Source organism: Musa acuminata, chromosome BXJ1-6 (assembly GCF_036884655.1).
Source record: "Musa acuminata AAA Group cultivar baxijiao chromosome BXJ1-6, Cavendish_Baxijiao_AAA, whole genome shotgun sequence".
In the NCBI taxonomy this organism is placed as follows: domain Eukaryota; kingdom Viridiplantae; phylum Streptophyta; class Magnoliopsida; order Zingiberales; family Musaceae; genus Musa; species Musa acuminata.
The window spans coordinates 39,401,221-39,416,370 of record NC_088332.1 but is presented as its reverse complement, the minus strand read 5'-3'; the positions used below and the strand labels follow the sequence as shown (position 1 = coordinate 39,416,370).

General features: G+C 39.7%; 2 protein-coding genes and 1 long non-coding RNA gene across 3 annotated transcripts; all 3 read right to left on the bottom strand.

The window, feature by feature from the left end:
- Nucleotides 1-553: 553 nt before the first annotated feature.
- LOC135676922 (uncharacterized) lies at nt 554-3,110 on the bottom strand. The gene is made up of 2 exons (XR_010514470.1): nt 2,729-3,110; nt 554-1,474 (listed from the first exon to the last, which is right to left on the bottom strand). It is a non-coding gene; the product is annotated as an uncharacterized LOC135676922 (long non-coding RNA).
- A 4,522-nt stretch (nt 3,111-7,632) lies between these two features.
- On the bottom strand, nt 7,633-9,242 carry LOC103989815 (anthocyanin 3'-O-beta-glucosyltransferase-like). The gene has a single exon (XM_009408760.3). The coding sequence runs from the start codon at nt 9,203-9,205 to the stop codon at nt 7,778-7,780; it is 1,428 nt and encodes a 475-aa protein (XP_009407035.2). The 5' UTR covers nt 9,206-9,242; the 3' UTR covers nt 7,633-7,777.
- A 3,574-nt stretch (nt 9,243-12,816) lies between these two features.
- Nucleotides 12,817-14,460, bottom strand: LOC135676920 (anthocyanin 3'-O-beta-glucosyltransferase-like). Its single transcript, XM_065188642.1, has one exon. It carries the CDS (start codon nt 14,388-14,390, stop codon nt 12,963-12,965), a length of 1,428 nt encoding a protein of 475 aa, XP_065044714.1. The 5' UTR covers nt 14,391-14,460; the 3' UTR covers nt 12,817-12,962.
- Between the last annotated feature and the right edge of the window lie 690 nt (nt 14,461-15,150).

Genomic DNA, 15,150 nt, shown 5'->3' with positions numbered 1-15,150 from the left:
CAGGGGATCGATCCCAATGCCTGCCAGGCAACTCCTAATAGAGATTTACCTTATTAACACTCGACTACAACTTGACGAAAAGATCGACGATGGTGAATTTAATAGTGTGCTGATGTTGATGTTGTGACAGTCATTGAATCCCTTGCATTCTTCTCTGTTGGAGGTCGGTGCGTGGAACAGTGGAAATGGAATCAACTGCTACAACTGTGGCACCTTATGATGCCCCTACCCTTCCTGCAAGTTTCTGCTGCGTGTAGGCCTCGATGTGATGAGGCCAGGATCGTCATATTTATTACCTGCCACACCATGGATACGGCTAATCTATTACATTTCGACGAGAACATCTATTGTGCAGTGGGACATAAGGACATGTGAAATACCCCTAAACCCTAAACTCACGATCAGGTCTACCATTTACCTGGTTTGGGAACAGGACCCTACAATCATACAAATAAGCATACAAGAAACAGATGAACATTTTGGACCGGTAAAAATCACATGACATGACAGACAAATCCCATCTTGGCAACTTCTGCAAGTCTGCGACCAGAGATGTTTAAACAGCTTCCATGTTGTCAAACATTAAAGACTTAGACATGATAATACCATTATTGGCTGCATCAAATTTGGGCTGCATCAATACGATTATGTAACACCTAACACAAGTCACAAGAATCAGTACAGCTTTTCTCAATCAATGCACCTGAGAGAAAGGAATCTCAGCAATGCAACTAATGATAGAGAAGGGAAACCAACAGGACATTTCCATCTCTCTCGCAGACTTGTAACCTTGCGCAAACAAGCAGAGACAACCCCACGCGGCACAGTGCATCTCTCATGCCTTCCCGTAGCAGTAGCTTCCAAAACCCATCATCACTCACCAGAGGTGGCAGGGGCATCTCGGGCACTCCCACCCTGCGCCTTCCCTAGTTGCCCCTCCCTTGAGTTCCCGAGAAGGACAACCTCCCGAACCCCCAGTGCCCGATCTGATACAGTTCCATCCACACCTTATCAGCATCGAGTCTTGGACCTCCACGGCCGTTCTCTCCGTCCCTCGTTCCCCAGATGCCCTCCTCGTCCCACTCTCGTATCTTCTCCAGGCTCTTCCCTTCCCTTCCCTTAATGACCACCTCTGTCATCTTCTCCGCTTCTCCTCCCTCGTCTCTTACCCTTCTTCTGCGTAGCGACCCCCCTTTCCTCTTCAGCATTGCCAAACATCTCCTCGACACCACCCAGGGGACCTTAACCAAGGTCAAGGCCAGCATGTTCACCACCGCGCAGGGGCAGCAACCCAGCGCGATGCAGTCGGCGACGAGGACCGCGGTGCACGACCGGCACGACGCACCGGTGCACTCGATGTGGTCTCCGGCCTCGTCTGGCGTAGCGAAGCGGCTCCTCGTCGGCGCTTCGCTCTTCGACCTCTCCATCAGGGGACCCGGCTTCTGCGCTGCTTCAACGTCGAGTAAATGGAGCTCTGTGGTGTCACATATATAGACGTCAGAAGCGCGATCTTTATTTCATGGGATCATGACGATGATATTTCCTTGAAGGGAACATGTAGTACAAGTTAATAGAACGCCTCGCTGACAACCCTGAAATCGCCATTGACCCACTTAGCTGCGTTGGTGCCATTTGGAGGATCTGGCGCAGGGGGGTGGATTAATGGCCTTGAGCGTGCTTGCAAGAGGGAAAGTTATCGAGGTGATGAGTGCAGTAGTAATTGGTCAGAAGTTGAAGGTGGGGTTTCTACATCACACCAAGACAACACATGCAGTCGCCATTGAGGCAAAGCTGCAGCCCCAAGTATTCACGATTAGGTATTGTGATCGTATAAACTAGTTGGTAGGGAGCGGAGCGGGTGGGTCTGACTCCATTAGAGATTCATCGATACGAACTCACGTAGGTCCCCAACACGTTTGGATCGTTGCTCATTTTTAAGAGGCCATTATGTTTGGTCAAGTCACTCAGCTCCTATATATGCTGTCCTGTACTAATCATCAAGATATGTATAAACAAAAGGACACAAATCTTATCCCTTCAATTTGATCTACAGTCGGCTTCAAGTTCTGGATTAAATAACAGCTTTTTGTGGAGAGGAGGAAACAGACGGTGGCGTCAACTCAAACAAGCAATTCCCACCTTCTTATCAGGTATGTCATGTCTCCCTTTTTCTTCTTCATCAATCCAACCGACCAAAGAGGCTCAAGTGCGCAGCACGGTGTCTTGTGATCTCATGTCCACCCAAACAACACTGGATTTTTGTAAACACTGTGCACAAGTTCTAAGTGTACTGCGGCTGACAATAAATCTAGAGATGGGAGAAAATGACAAGATGGACAACTGTGATATGGTGATTATTTATTTGGTATCGGACAAGTAGCCATGTCGAATCAATCTTTTCATTTGCCACAGATGCCAGGCTTTCTTTAATACGATCTGCAAAGATGCTTGACCATTTACAGTCACCCTATTAGGAAATGACTTGGTCGATGGCGATCTAAGCGTGCACAGAAAGAAAGCAGCGGCCCAGATGTCAATCTACCCCATTATGATAACTATCATTTACCTCGACATTAGTTTCGCTTTGGGATGCCAAAGCATCGAAAAGGCTACATGAACTCGTCGCATGAAGCACTAGTGGTGCTACGATCAATCTACGTTTCTTCACTCTCGATCCTCACCACACAGACACAGAATGCAATGAGAGAAGAGAAGTTGGGAGGCTGACCTGCTGCAGTGAAATGGCGGTGCCACCCAAGATGGAGCCGTCGGATGTCAACCGAGCGTTCATGGAACCAGCCCCGGAGGGCAACAGGCGACGGACCGGATCAGACGAGTTCGCCGGAGAGGTCGAGGGAGGTGGAAGGGAGCCGAGCGTTTCCCCTTCCTTCCACCATCCTTCACCTCAACTCACGAGACTTCCAAGCCTCAATTGGAATCAGCTTGGCGGACTCGCAAGTTCATAAATAAGATTGGAACGGGGATTGCATTAAAAATGGTGTCCAATTCCCGAGGCCAGCGCATGAGCGGTTGACTTGTCCCCTGGCCTCGCTGAAGAGGTCAGGGATCAGCTGCTGCATCACTTCCGCCATATAAGAAACAAAAGAATACTGTTCTTTGAAATAGTTTGCTTCATTATTTTGATGCTATAGACTGGTGTGGATACATATCTACGGAGATGAGGGCGTTTCCAGACGTGCGGCTTCCCTGTCTTCGTGAATGACCAAACACGTAAGACTCGGCTCCCATTGGTTCCCAGCTGTGGTGCCCACGAGAACGTTGTGGTTCGGCGGGGAAAGAGAAGGAGATAGTAGATAGGTCGGCGTGGGAGGGGCACACATTGGGGTGACGTGGCAATGGTCAGCACATCGGTTGCACGTTGGGGGAGTCAAACAAAGTTGGAGACGGCATCGATGACGTGGGGAACAGCAAACATATTTGGAGAGTCGCAGTGCCGTACGTTAATCTGAGATCCGCGCGGTGTCCATCAGCAATGGGATATGTCTCGGTATCTTTGCCACGATAGTTTAAACTTCATTGGTCTTCAAATTAGGAATAATTACATATTATCTCATATAATTAATTATAATTATTATCTCGATTATTATATTTTAAAAAATAATATTAAAAATTTTATTTTTACGAAAGTGAAATATTTAACATTATTTCTTCTTACATCGTTAACTTTGTCCACCAAAAAAATTTACACGTGTTATCACATACAAAAAATACATCAATAAAAAGAATAAAAATATAATTATATTATTTTTAAAATTATTAATTTATATACAATTTTTATTTTAATCGATTTTCTCATCCTCTCCTCTTTCCAACCTGTTCGCTTGTCATCACTCGCACTTGCTCCCTCGCTCATCACATCTGTTTGTCTGTCGCTCTCGCTCATCCACTTATAGGTCTATTGCCACCTGTAACTCCTTTTTCCCGAAGTCTATCGCCCACCACTCTACTGCACCTAGGTGTAGACTGTTGCTCTCTAGCCAGAACGCATGGGCCAGGATCCCTAACACCCCATTAAAGGGCTTGTCGTCACCGTTGTAAACCCCATCTTGACGTCCGATACTTCGTACTCTGTCGATTCCATGAACCGCACCTCCTCCTCCTTTGTTCGCATGTTGCACTTGCTCATCCACTAAAAGGTCCATTATCACATATAACCCCTCCTCTTTCCCGAAGTCCACTGCTCATCACTCCATTATATTCAGATGCAGACTGTCGTTCTTCAATGATAATACATGGGCAAGCATCCCCAGCACCCCATAAAAGGGCTCATCGTCGCCATGGTTGTTGCTTTAAAACTCTACTTTGATGTCTGTCACTTTGTACTCTGCTGACTCCATGAACTACACCTCCTCCCCTCCTTTGCTCGCCCGTCATACCCGCTCATCCACTGATAGGTCCATCGCCACTTGTAACTCCTTCTTGAAGTCCATTGCCCATCGCTCCGCCACGTCCAGGTGCAAACTATCACTCTCCAACAAGAATGCAAAGGCTAAGATCCCTAGCACACCGTCGAAGGGCTTGTTATTGCCATGGTCATTGCTATAAAACCCCACATTGACATCCACCGCTTCGTACTCCGTCGATTCCATGAACCGCATCTCCTTCCCTCCTCTACTCACCCACCACCCATCGCACCTACTCGCCCATTGCTTGCTGTGGGCGAGTAGGTTGGAAATAGGAGGGGAGGAGGAAATCGGTGAAAATGAGAAGTTTATATAAATTTAATAATATAAAAGATAATAAAATTATATTTTTATTATTTTTCATTTACATTTGTTTGCATGAGATAACACATGTGATTTTTTCTGTGAATGAAGTTAATGATATAGGGAGAATTGAGGTTAAATATTTCATTTTTATAAGTATAATGATCCAATGCTATAATTTAAAATATACAAATCGAAATGCTAATCATAGTTAATTATAAGGAGATAATCTTTAATTACCCCTCAATCGAGGGCTAAGCATTGGAATATGGGTAATATGCTCTCTTAAGATAAAATATTAAATATTATTTGAGGCATTCTTTAAACTAAGCATCATAAGCTTGTCGATGCACCATTCTCGACTAAGCATCGACAAGCTAAGCATAAAAAATTATCTTGATGCACCCTCCTTACACAAGGTATCACAAGTTATCAATCCATCATCCATAGGCTAAGCACCCAAAATTACTTATCACACCCTCCTTAGGCTAAGTATCAAAAGTTATTTGATATATCCTAAGCTTTTTTATATGTATTTCTCGGACTAAGTATCATAAGTTATTTAAAGCGTCTTTGTGTTAAGCATTAGAAGTTGTCCCGATGCATTAAAAATTTCCCATATGCCCTCCTCGAACTAGCATTAGAAGATGCTCGGTGAGCATCAAAAGTTGCTTGATATGTCCTCCAAAGGTTAGGCATTATAAATTACTCAATGCATCGTTCTCGAGCAAAAGCATTAGAAGTTGTCCAATGCACCCTCTTCGACCTAAGCATCAAAAGTTTTTTGATGTGCCCACTTCAAGTTTAAATATTAAAGGTCATCCAATACTTATACAAACACTATAACAAAAATATATTTTACTTATGAATAATAGTCATATATCCTCGACGATCATAGTAATAGAACCGGAAACAATCGTAGTAATATATTATTTTTAGCTGATGTGATATCGTAGTAAGAGAGTAGTATTCTACCTTCTGAACTATAAGCACATTATTTTATCTTACGATCGACATATGCAATCTGCATTCAACAACCACAATAGCAATAGATGATCTTATGAAACAACATCACTCTATGCGTTTTCTCTTCATAGGATGGAAAATGTTTTACGCTATGGATGACAATGACAACAACACATAAGATGATTTATTCATAGATACACAAGATAGTTTCATACGAGACTCATTCTTTCATCAACTATATCAATTATTTTTTATAAAAATAGACTTCGATAAGTCAAACTTCATATACACATTTCATATAAGTTTGTTGTAACCTAATATTATTGAAATGGCCCAGAATAATTTTTCATTTGCTTGCTGGAGTAACTCCCGAAAATTTGATACCTTTAAATTCTTAAATTCTAAATTAGAAACTTGAAATTCTTTATTTCCACCTATTCATGTAAAATTGACATTTTTGTGGCCTTGGAATTAACTAAAAATGACATAAGACCATAACTTATTTATTTTTTTTGGAATATTATCAACTTATCTTTTTCATTTTACATTGTGTACTATATTTATAGCACGCTTTATAGTTTTCTTTGTTTTTTCGGTCCAATATGCAACAATTATGGTAAGTATTTAAGTCTTTAAATTTTTTTTGAAAATAATTATATATTATCCCTTGTAATTAGTTACCTTTAGTATCTCGATCTCTATATTTTAAAAAATCATAATGAGATATTTATATTTATGAAAGTGAAATGTTTAACTTAATTTCTCTTCACACCGTTAATTCTATTGATAGAAATATCGTAGGGTTTATCATTGAATACGACTCTACCTCACTTCCGTTTACCATGTACAGTGTTTTCCTTAACAGAATCAATAATGTAAGGAGCAATAAAATTAAATATTAAAAGTATAAATATCCCAATATAACTTTTGAAAGTGTAGGGATCGGGATGCTAAAGATAACTAATTTCGGAGGTAATCTATAATTAGTCTAACTTTCTGTCTGACTTAATTTAAGTTCATGTGGTAATACAAAATTTTTTATTCTAAGTAATTTATTGAATAACTTGTTATTCCCATCATGAAAATACTACAAAAGATGAATTTTGTATAATGATAGAAAGTTTGCTAAAGAATGAGCACTTTGATTACAATTCTTAGCTAGCATCACTAACGAGATGCTTCCAATCCTATATGAAATTATTTATGTTATCGATCCAAGTGGTCAGCCAATGTGCATATTATGTAATAATTCATATATTTGATGCATAGGCAAGTTATCTTCTATATGTATGGTGTTGGAAGATGAAAATATTAATTTAGGATTCAACCTAGATTCTGCATGATAAACACAAGTTAATACCCTCTTAAAAATCGATGGCAAATAAGATGGTATTGTACAAATTCTCGATTCTCATTACAATAATTGCAACATAATTCAATTTGCATGGACAAAAATATTTTTTTCATCTTGAGCCACTCGTTCAAATGCAAAATTAATAAAATTTATAATCCTTTGTATATATTTCTTACTAACTCTATTTTTATTTTGAATTTAACTTTTAATATTTCGCTTGGATCCATTTAAGAATCAATGCACGAGAACTCAATCAAAATAGAGATAAAAAAATATCTTTATCTACATATTTAATATTTTTTATTTTTAATCTAAGAATTTAAAATAAATAAATATTTTATTTTATCTTCATAAAATAAGAAATCTGACATGCAACGATTAAAAATGATTTATACGGATCTAATAGATATGTTAGTATTATCCTCAATCTAAATATTTAGACTAATAGTTTATGTTCAATGAAATTAATGGGTCAATTAATAGATTTTAAAACTTAAAAGACATATATTCAAAAAAGAAATTAGGAATGAAATAAATCTATTATTATAATATTTATAAATCGTAATGTATCAATGAACACAATAAACACTAGTCACTTATGAATGTGATTTTATAAAATTACATTTGTAATGTAAACTTCATCCAAATGAATTCATAGAAAGGAGATTACTTTAATAACAACAAAAAACAGCAATGTCCCAAAGTGCAAACACAAACGAAAACACTTCCACTAAATCCCACGGCTAGCTTTCAGGTTGACCATATCATCCAGAAGGGAGCTGACGTCCGTGTGAGAGGACCCACCCTCTTCCACCGCCTTGTTCGCCAACTCCTTGAGCTTCTCTGCCCTCTTCCTCCTGTTCTCCGCCTCCTCGTCGTTCCCCATCAGCTCGTCCACCGCCTTCTTTATAGCTTCTCCCTTCACGAGCCCCCTCTTTTCCTTGTGGTTGCTGCACACTGTTGCTCCCACGGCAATCCCGACCCGTAGTACTTCCACCAGCAGCTTCTCGTTGAAGAATTGCTCCGCAAACAGCGGCCAGGTCACCATCGGCACGCCTGCGCTCACCCCTTCCAAGCACGAGTTCCATCCGCAGTGCGTCACGAATCCTCCGACTGCCTTGTGGTTCAGAATCAGCAGCTGCGGCGCCCATCCCCTTACCAGGAGACCTTTCCCTTCGCCGGTCACCCTCTCCTCGAACCGTTCGGGCAGCCACTCCGATAGCTCGCCGTCGTAACGCACCACCCAGATGAACGGGTGATCAGAAGCTTCAAGGCCCAGTGCGATCTCGTGCAGCTGCGTAGTCGTGCATTGGCCTAAACTCCCGAAGCAAACATAGAGCACCGACCTCGGCTTCTTGCTGTCTAACCATGTCAAGCATTCATCGGAGCTAATCGAAGCCGTGTTACCTCTCGCCGCCTTCTCCTTTGCGAGTTGATTGTGGAGGGATAATGGTCCGACGTGCCATAACTTCGTCTCGCTCCCCTTCTTGACCAAATCAATGTAGTCTGACTCTAACTCGTAAAAGCTGTTGACCAGCATGCCATAACTCGTGCGATAGCCATCGTCCAACCGCTCAATGAAGTCATCCGGTTTCGTGATGAATCCTGGGAGCTGCGACCATGTCATCCGCAACCGATGTGGTAACCCGGGCACATCAAAGGCCTCCTCACTCTCATGCAACTTGAGGCGTCTCAAAGCACCGGACACGACGGTGAAGAAGGTGTTGGAACCGTGGAAGACGAGCCTCGGGATGCCGAACTCTTTGGCGAGATCCGAAGCCCAAGCGTAGAAAATATCGGCGACGATGCCGTCAGGCCGGTGAGCTCGGAGGAGTTGCTTGAAGGGAGCTTCGAGCATGTTGATGGCGGTCGCGAATTCTGGGGTGATTTCAGAGTTGTTGAAGGCGAAGAGGTTCTCATAGCCTTGGGAGATGCCAGACTCGAGGCATGGAAAGGAGAGGACGAGGATCTGGATGGGGTGACGGAGGGAGGCGTCGGCGTTAGCGAGGTCGAGGGTGGGCTGGATGAGGGGAACGTTGGCGGCGGTGGTGACGATGGTGGATCTGACGCCGCGGCCGGCGAAGACGAGGGCTAAGTCGACCATGGGGATCATGTGGCCGGGGGCGAGGAAGGGCAAGAAGAAGACGTGGAGATCCATGGCAAGGAGAGGCTAGTTGTGCACGGAAAGGTGGGGGTGGAGGTGGGGGTGGGGGTGGGGGAGGATAGCTTTATGCAGTAGTCATAGGCTATCTCAAAAACTTCCCGTGGTTGGATATATTTACGAATGGAATGTTAGCTGCAGAACGAGGCACCATAAATAAAAATGAAAGGACCCTTGCCGTCATTAAATCGCCTCCTTGCACGAGATCTGCATCAAATACCCTCGTTGCATGAAATTAAAATTAAAATATTAATTTTTTAAATAAGGTAGATAATATATTATCTATGGTTTTAATATAATTTTAATAATATATTTCTACATTAAGATAATTTTATTTCTACCATATATAAAAATACTTTTAATAAATCTAAATTTTTTTTATAATCTTACACTTTAAAACTAATAGGAAATATATAATCACAGCTATCGCTGATCATACGAGGTAACAATTAATTTAAATCTTTTAATACGTTTTTTTTAGAAACTATAATTATAAATGATTATTAAGCAACGTAGTAATATTTTATGATTTGATAAAATATTATAAATGATCATATTTTATGTATGATCTACTAAACTATGTTAATCAGTGGCTCCACATTATGACAAGCTTATAGCTCCTTTCGTAAGGTGTACTTTTAATGTAGATTACTAGCAGCATGTATACTACATGTTAATATATTAAATTTTAAAAATAATAATCATTTTCAAATGGCAATTCAAACTTTTAAATTTATCAAATAATAAAAACATAAAACATGGATATCTTAATAGTCCTCACTCAATCGTAACCCTAATTTAAATAGTTTAATTAACTGAACTAAGCTCAACTCAGTTAGGACATAATACAACAACATAAAATCTTTATAGAATAAGTCTAGAATCACTCTAGATCGGTTTAATTTAGATTTGATTGATTTTAATTAGGCTAAGTATGTATGAACTAGTCAAATTAGTCTAAAATCACCTCAAACCAGCGTTCAAACTTATATGATTCAGTAAATTAATGAGCTCAAACCAATAAAGGAGAGAAAAATATTAGACTATATCGTATAATGTTAGCCTAAACCAAATCAACCCACCTAAGCCTAGATCACATGCGTTGCACATGCCTATCTCAAGTAATAGGTTAGGCTAATGTATAATGAGCTGGATAAAGAAGTGATGATGTATCTAGCACCAATCAGTTAGTTGAGCAAGCCTAACTTTGTAAATTAGCTAAGCCTTACCACTAAATTGGGCCATACTTGACTCGCGGGTTGGGTTGTATCTAAGCACATGAGTTTGAGTTTTATCGAAATACATGAATTGGGTTATACTTAACCACATGAGTTGAACCATGCTTGGTCTTATAGGTTCAGTCATACCTTATTATATGGATTGGGTTATACCTGATCACAAAGACTGAATTATACATGGTCACATGTGTTTTGAAAGATTAACCGAACTCAAGTTAGGCTCCCATTAAACTTCTCTTATCAAATTAAATTTTAATATTTTAAATTATTAGAGAGTAACTCAAATCCATGAATCAAAGAATTTAAATTTATAATCTTAAATTTAAATAATAAAAATTTACACATAATTTTTAAAACATGAATATATCTAATTAAATGAATTAAAATTATTATATTAATCGAAAATAAGAATTTTAATAATTAAATCATTCTTAAGATTAACTTAAGCTTAAGAGACCATTATAACTTAAATAATCATTTTAACAACACAAATCAATTATCATTATTTATTAATAATTATTTAAATTAAAATATTATTATGTATCATAAAATTATAATAATCATAATATTAAAGATTTAAAACATAAATCACAGTTGATTATAAAAAAAATAGAGGATTCTATCTCTCCTCCAGAATCCTCACTTTTATTACTAGAAAAAGAGCCACCTTTGTATAGAAGAAGATCTACCTAAAAAGTAAGTAATAATTTAATTTTTAATTTTTAATTTATTTTTATTTTACTTTTACATATAAAAATAGAAATATAATATTTATTTTGTATGGTTCACATACAAAAATAAAATATAAACTATTTACTTTCTAAAAATCACATCATTATTATGAAATAAATAAATTAATAATTTAATTGATTGATGAAAGTTTTAATTTATTCACATGATTAAGGAAATAAATTTTAATCATTTCCTTAATCATACTACATAACTATATGATCGATGATTATAATTTCTTTCTCCTACTTCTCTCTTGGTTCCCATTAAAGATATTTATCTCACTTCTCTCTAATATTCAAGATCATTTCCAGGTTTTAATCCATGATACCATGTTAGAAAATCTATTGAAAAAGTGGTGTACATAAAAAACTGATGAATTCTAGAAGAGATAACTAAAATATTTTATTAAACATAGTAACTTACCATATATTCAACCATCAGATTTTTTTATCCTCTTTTAGCTCCACTTCATCTTTCCTTAATATTTAACTTAATTTCTCTTCACATCGTTAATTCTATTGATAGAAATATCGTAGTGTTTATCATTGAGCACGTATTGACTCTACCTCACTTCTGTTTATCATGTACGGTATTTTCGTTAACAGAATCAAGGAGAAATAAATTTAAATATTAAAAATATAAAGATCTCAATATAATTTTTTGAAAGCGTAGGAATCGAAATGCTAAAGATAACTAATTACTAGAATAATCTATAATTAGTCTAACTTTCTGTCTGACTTAATTTAAGTTCATACGGTAATACAAATTTTTTTATTCTAAGTAATTTATTGAATAACTTGTTATTCCCATCATGAAAATAGATGAATTTTGTAGAATGATAGAAAGTTTGTTAAAGAATGAGCACTTTGTTTACAATTCTTAGCTAGCATCACTAACGAGATGCTTCCAATCCTATATGAAATTATTTATGTTATCGATCCAAGTGGTCAGTCAATGTGCATATTATGTAATAATTCATATATTTGATGCATAGGCAAGTTCTCTTATATATATATATATATATATATATATATATATATATATATATGGTGTTGGAAGATGAAAATATTAATTTAGGATTCAATCTAGATTCTGCATGATAAACCCAAGTTAATACCCTCTTAAAAATCGATGGCAAATAAGATGGTGTTGTACAAATTCTCGATTCATATAACAATAATTGCAACATAATTCAATTTGCAGGGACAAAAAGATTTTGAATTTAACTCTTATCTTGATCCTTTGTATATATTTCTTACTAACTCTATCTTTATTTTGAATTTAACTTTTAATATTTGATCGGTTGATAAAATGATGAAACAACTCACTTGGATCCATTTAGGAAAACTCAATCAAAATAGAGATAAAAAAATCTTTATCTACATATTTATCTACATAAAATAAGAAATTTGACATATAAAGATTAAAAGTAATTTATAAGAATCTAATGAATATATTTTTATTAATTTCATTCTAAGTATTGAGAATAGTGATTCAAGTTCAACGAAGTTAACGAGTCAATAATCATCCAATTAGACTCTAATAGATTTTAAAATTTAAAAGAAATATATTCAAAAAATAAATTAGAAATGAAATATATAATATTTAAAAATCATAATGTATCAAAGAACACAATAATTATTAGAACGGTCATCATTAGTCACTTATGAATGTGATTTTATAAAACTATATGTGTAATGTAAATGAGATCAAAGGAGATTCCGTTAATAACAACAATATCCAGCAATTGACCCAAACAGCAAACACAAACGAAAGCACTTCCACTAAATCCCACGACTAGCTTTCAGGTTGACCATATCAGCCAGTAGGCAGCTGAGGTCCACGTGAGAGGACCCACCCTCTGCCACCGCCTTGATCGCCAACTGCTTGAGCTTCTCTGCCCTCTTCCTCCTGCTCTCTGCCTCCTCGCCGCTCCCCATCAGCTCGTCCACCGCCTTCTTTATTGCTTCTGCCTTCACGAGCTCCCTCTTTTCCTTGCGGTTGCTGCACACTGTTGCTCCCACCGCAATCCCGACCCGCAGCACGTCCACCACCAGCTTCTCGTTGAAGAATTGCTCCGCAAACAGCGGCCAGGTCACCATCGGCACGCCTGCGCTCATCCCTTCCAAGCACGAGTTCCATCCGCAGTGCGTCACGGACCCTCCGACTGCCTCGTGGTTCAGAATCAGCAGTTGCGGCGCCCATCCCTTTATTAGTAGACCTTTCGCTTCGCCGATCACCCTCTCATTGAACCGTTCTGGCAGCCACTCCGATGGCTCGCCGGCGTTGCTCACTACCCAAATGAACGGGTGATCAGAAGCTTCAAGGCCCAGTGCGATCTCGTGCAGCTGCGTAGCCGTGCATTGGCCTAAACTCCCGAAGCAAACATAGAGCACCGACCTCGGCTTCTTGCTGTCTAACCATGTCAAGCATTCATCGGCGCTAATCGAAGCCGTGTTACCTCTCGCCGCCTTCTCCTTTGCGAGTTGATTGTGGAGGGATAATGGTCCGACGTGCCATAACTTCGTCTCGCTCCCCTTCTTGACCAAATCAATGTAGTCTGACTCTAACTCGTAAAAGCTGTTGACCAGCATGCCATAACTCGTGCGATAGCCATCGCCCAACCGCTTCATTGAGTCATCCGGTTTCGTGATGAATTCTGGGAGCTGCGACCATGCCATCTGAAACCGATGCGGTAACCCGGGCACATCAAAGGCCTGCTCACTCTCATGCAACTTGAGGCGTCCCAAAGCACCGGACACGACGGTGCAGAAGGTGTTGGAGCCGTGGAAGGAGAGCCTCGGGATGCCGAACTCTTTGGCGGCATCCGAAGCCCAAGCGTAGAAAATATCTGCGACGATGCCGTCAGGACGGTGAGCTTGGAGGAGTTGCTTGAAGGGATCTTCGAGCATGTTGATGGCGGTCATGAATTCGGGGGTGACTTCGGGGTCGTTGAACGCGAGGAGGTTCTCGTGGCCTAGGGGTATGCCGGACTCGAAGGACGGGAAGGAGAGGACGAGGATCTGGATGGGATGACGGAGGGAGTCATTGGCGTTGGCCAGGTCGACGGTGGGCTGGATGAGGGGAACGTTGGCGGTGGTGGTGACGATGGTGGATCTGACGCCGCGGCCGGCGAAGACGCCGGCTAAGTCGACCATGGGGATCATATGGCCGGGGGCGAGGAAGGGCAAGAAGAAGAAGTGGAGATCCATGGCAAGTAGAGGGGAGGATAAGTGGAGAAGGAATGGGGGAGGAGAGTAGCTTGTTGTGTATGTATGAGATAATCGGCACGCAGACCGACTTTGTGTGGTCTCGTTGACTTGATGGTCAAAATCGGCGGCATTTGGTTGGCATCGTATGGAACGAAAGCATCGGACTACCCAATCGCTTGTTTGTGACACTCCGGAGTCCACGAGGCCGGCGGCTAAGAATGAAACACGTCGTATTCAATAATACGACTATTGTTAGTTCATGGATACCGTGATTTGTAACTTAACACAGCCCATTCAGTTATGAAAATACGAATCCATCTCAAAAGCCTAAGTGGATTCCTTGGGAGTAATTTGGTCATGTGATTGAGATAATATGTAAATTCTTGAGGCTTCGCTAGCTCATGGAGATTGATCCACTATTTCTTGGAGGTGTGGTTCGCCTGCTAAAGGAAGGTGCTATAGCTCGTGATGTTCCGTATCACTCCGAGGAATTCTTAAGATGCATTAGGGTCCTACATAATTGGTAAATATTGGGGGATTTCTCGATCCGATCCTTCTAATGCTTAAGTCAGTAGAAAAAGTGGAGAAGGTTTAACAGAACTTAGGAGAGTTTTTCTTATATCCGTCCCTTAATATGGTTTTAGGGATTGACTTTTATTCCTGATTAATGGGAGGAGGGTGTTCGATTGCTCATTCTCCTTTTAGCTTCTTGAATGGTTCATTTATATCGATGGCTAGTGAACATGTCTTCTTATTTGAT

Bases quoted from the DNA above. Each gene is read 5' to 3' on its own strand.
- LOC103989815 (XM_009408760.3), bottom strand. From the start codon at position 9,205: ATGGATCTCCACGTCTTCTTCTTGCCCTTCCTCGCCCCCGGCCACATG.
- LOC135676920 (XM_065188642.1), bottom strand. From the start codon at position 14,390: ATGGATCTCCACTTCTTCTTCTTGCCCTTCCTCGCCCCCGGCCATATG.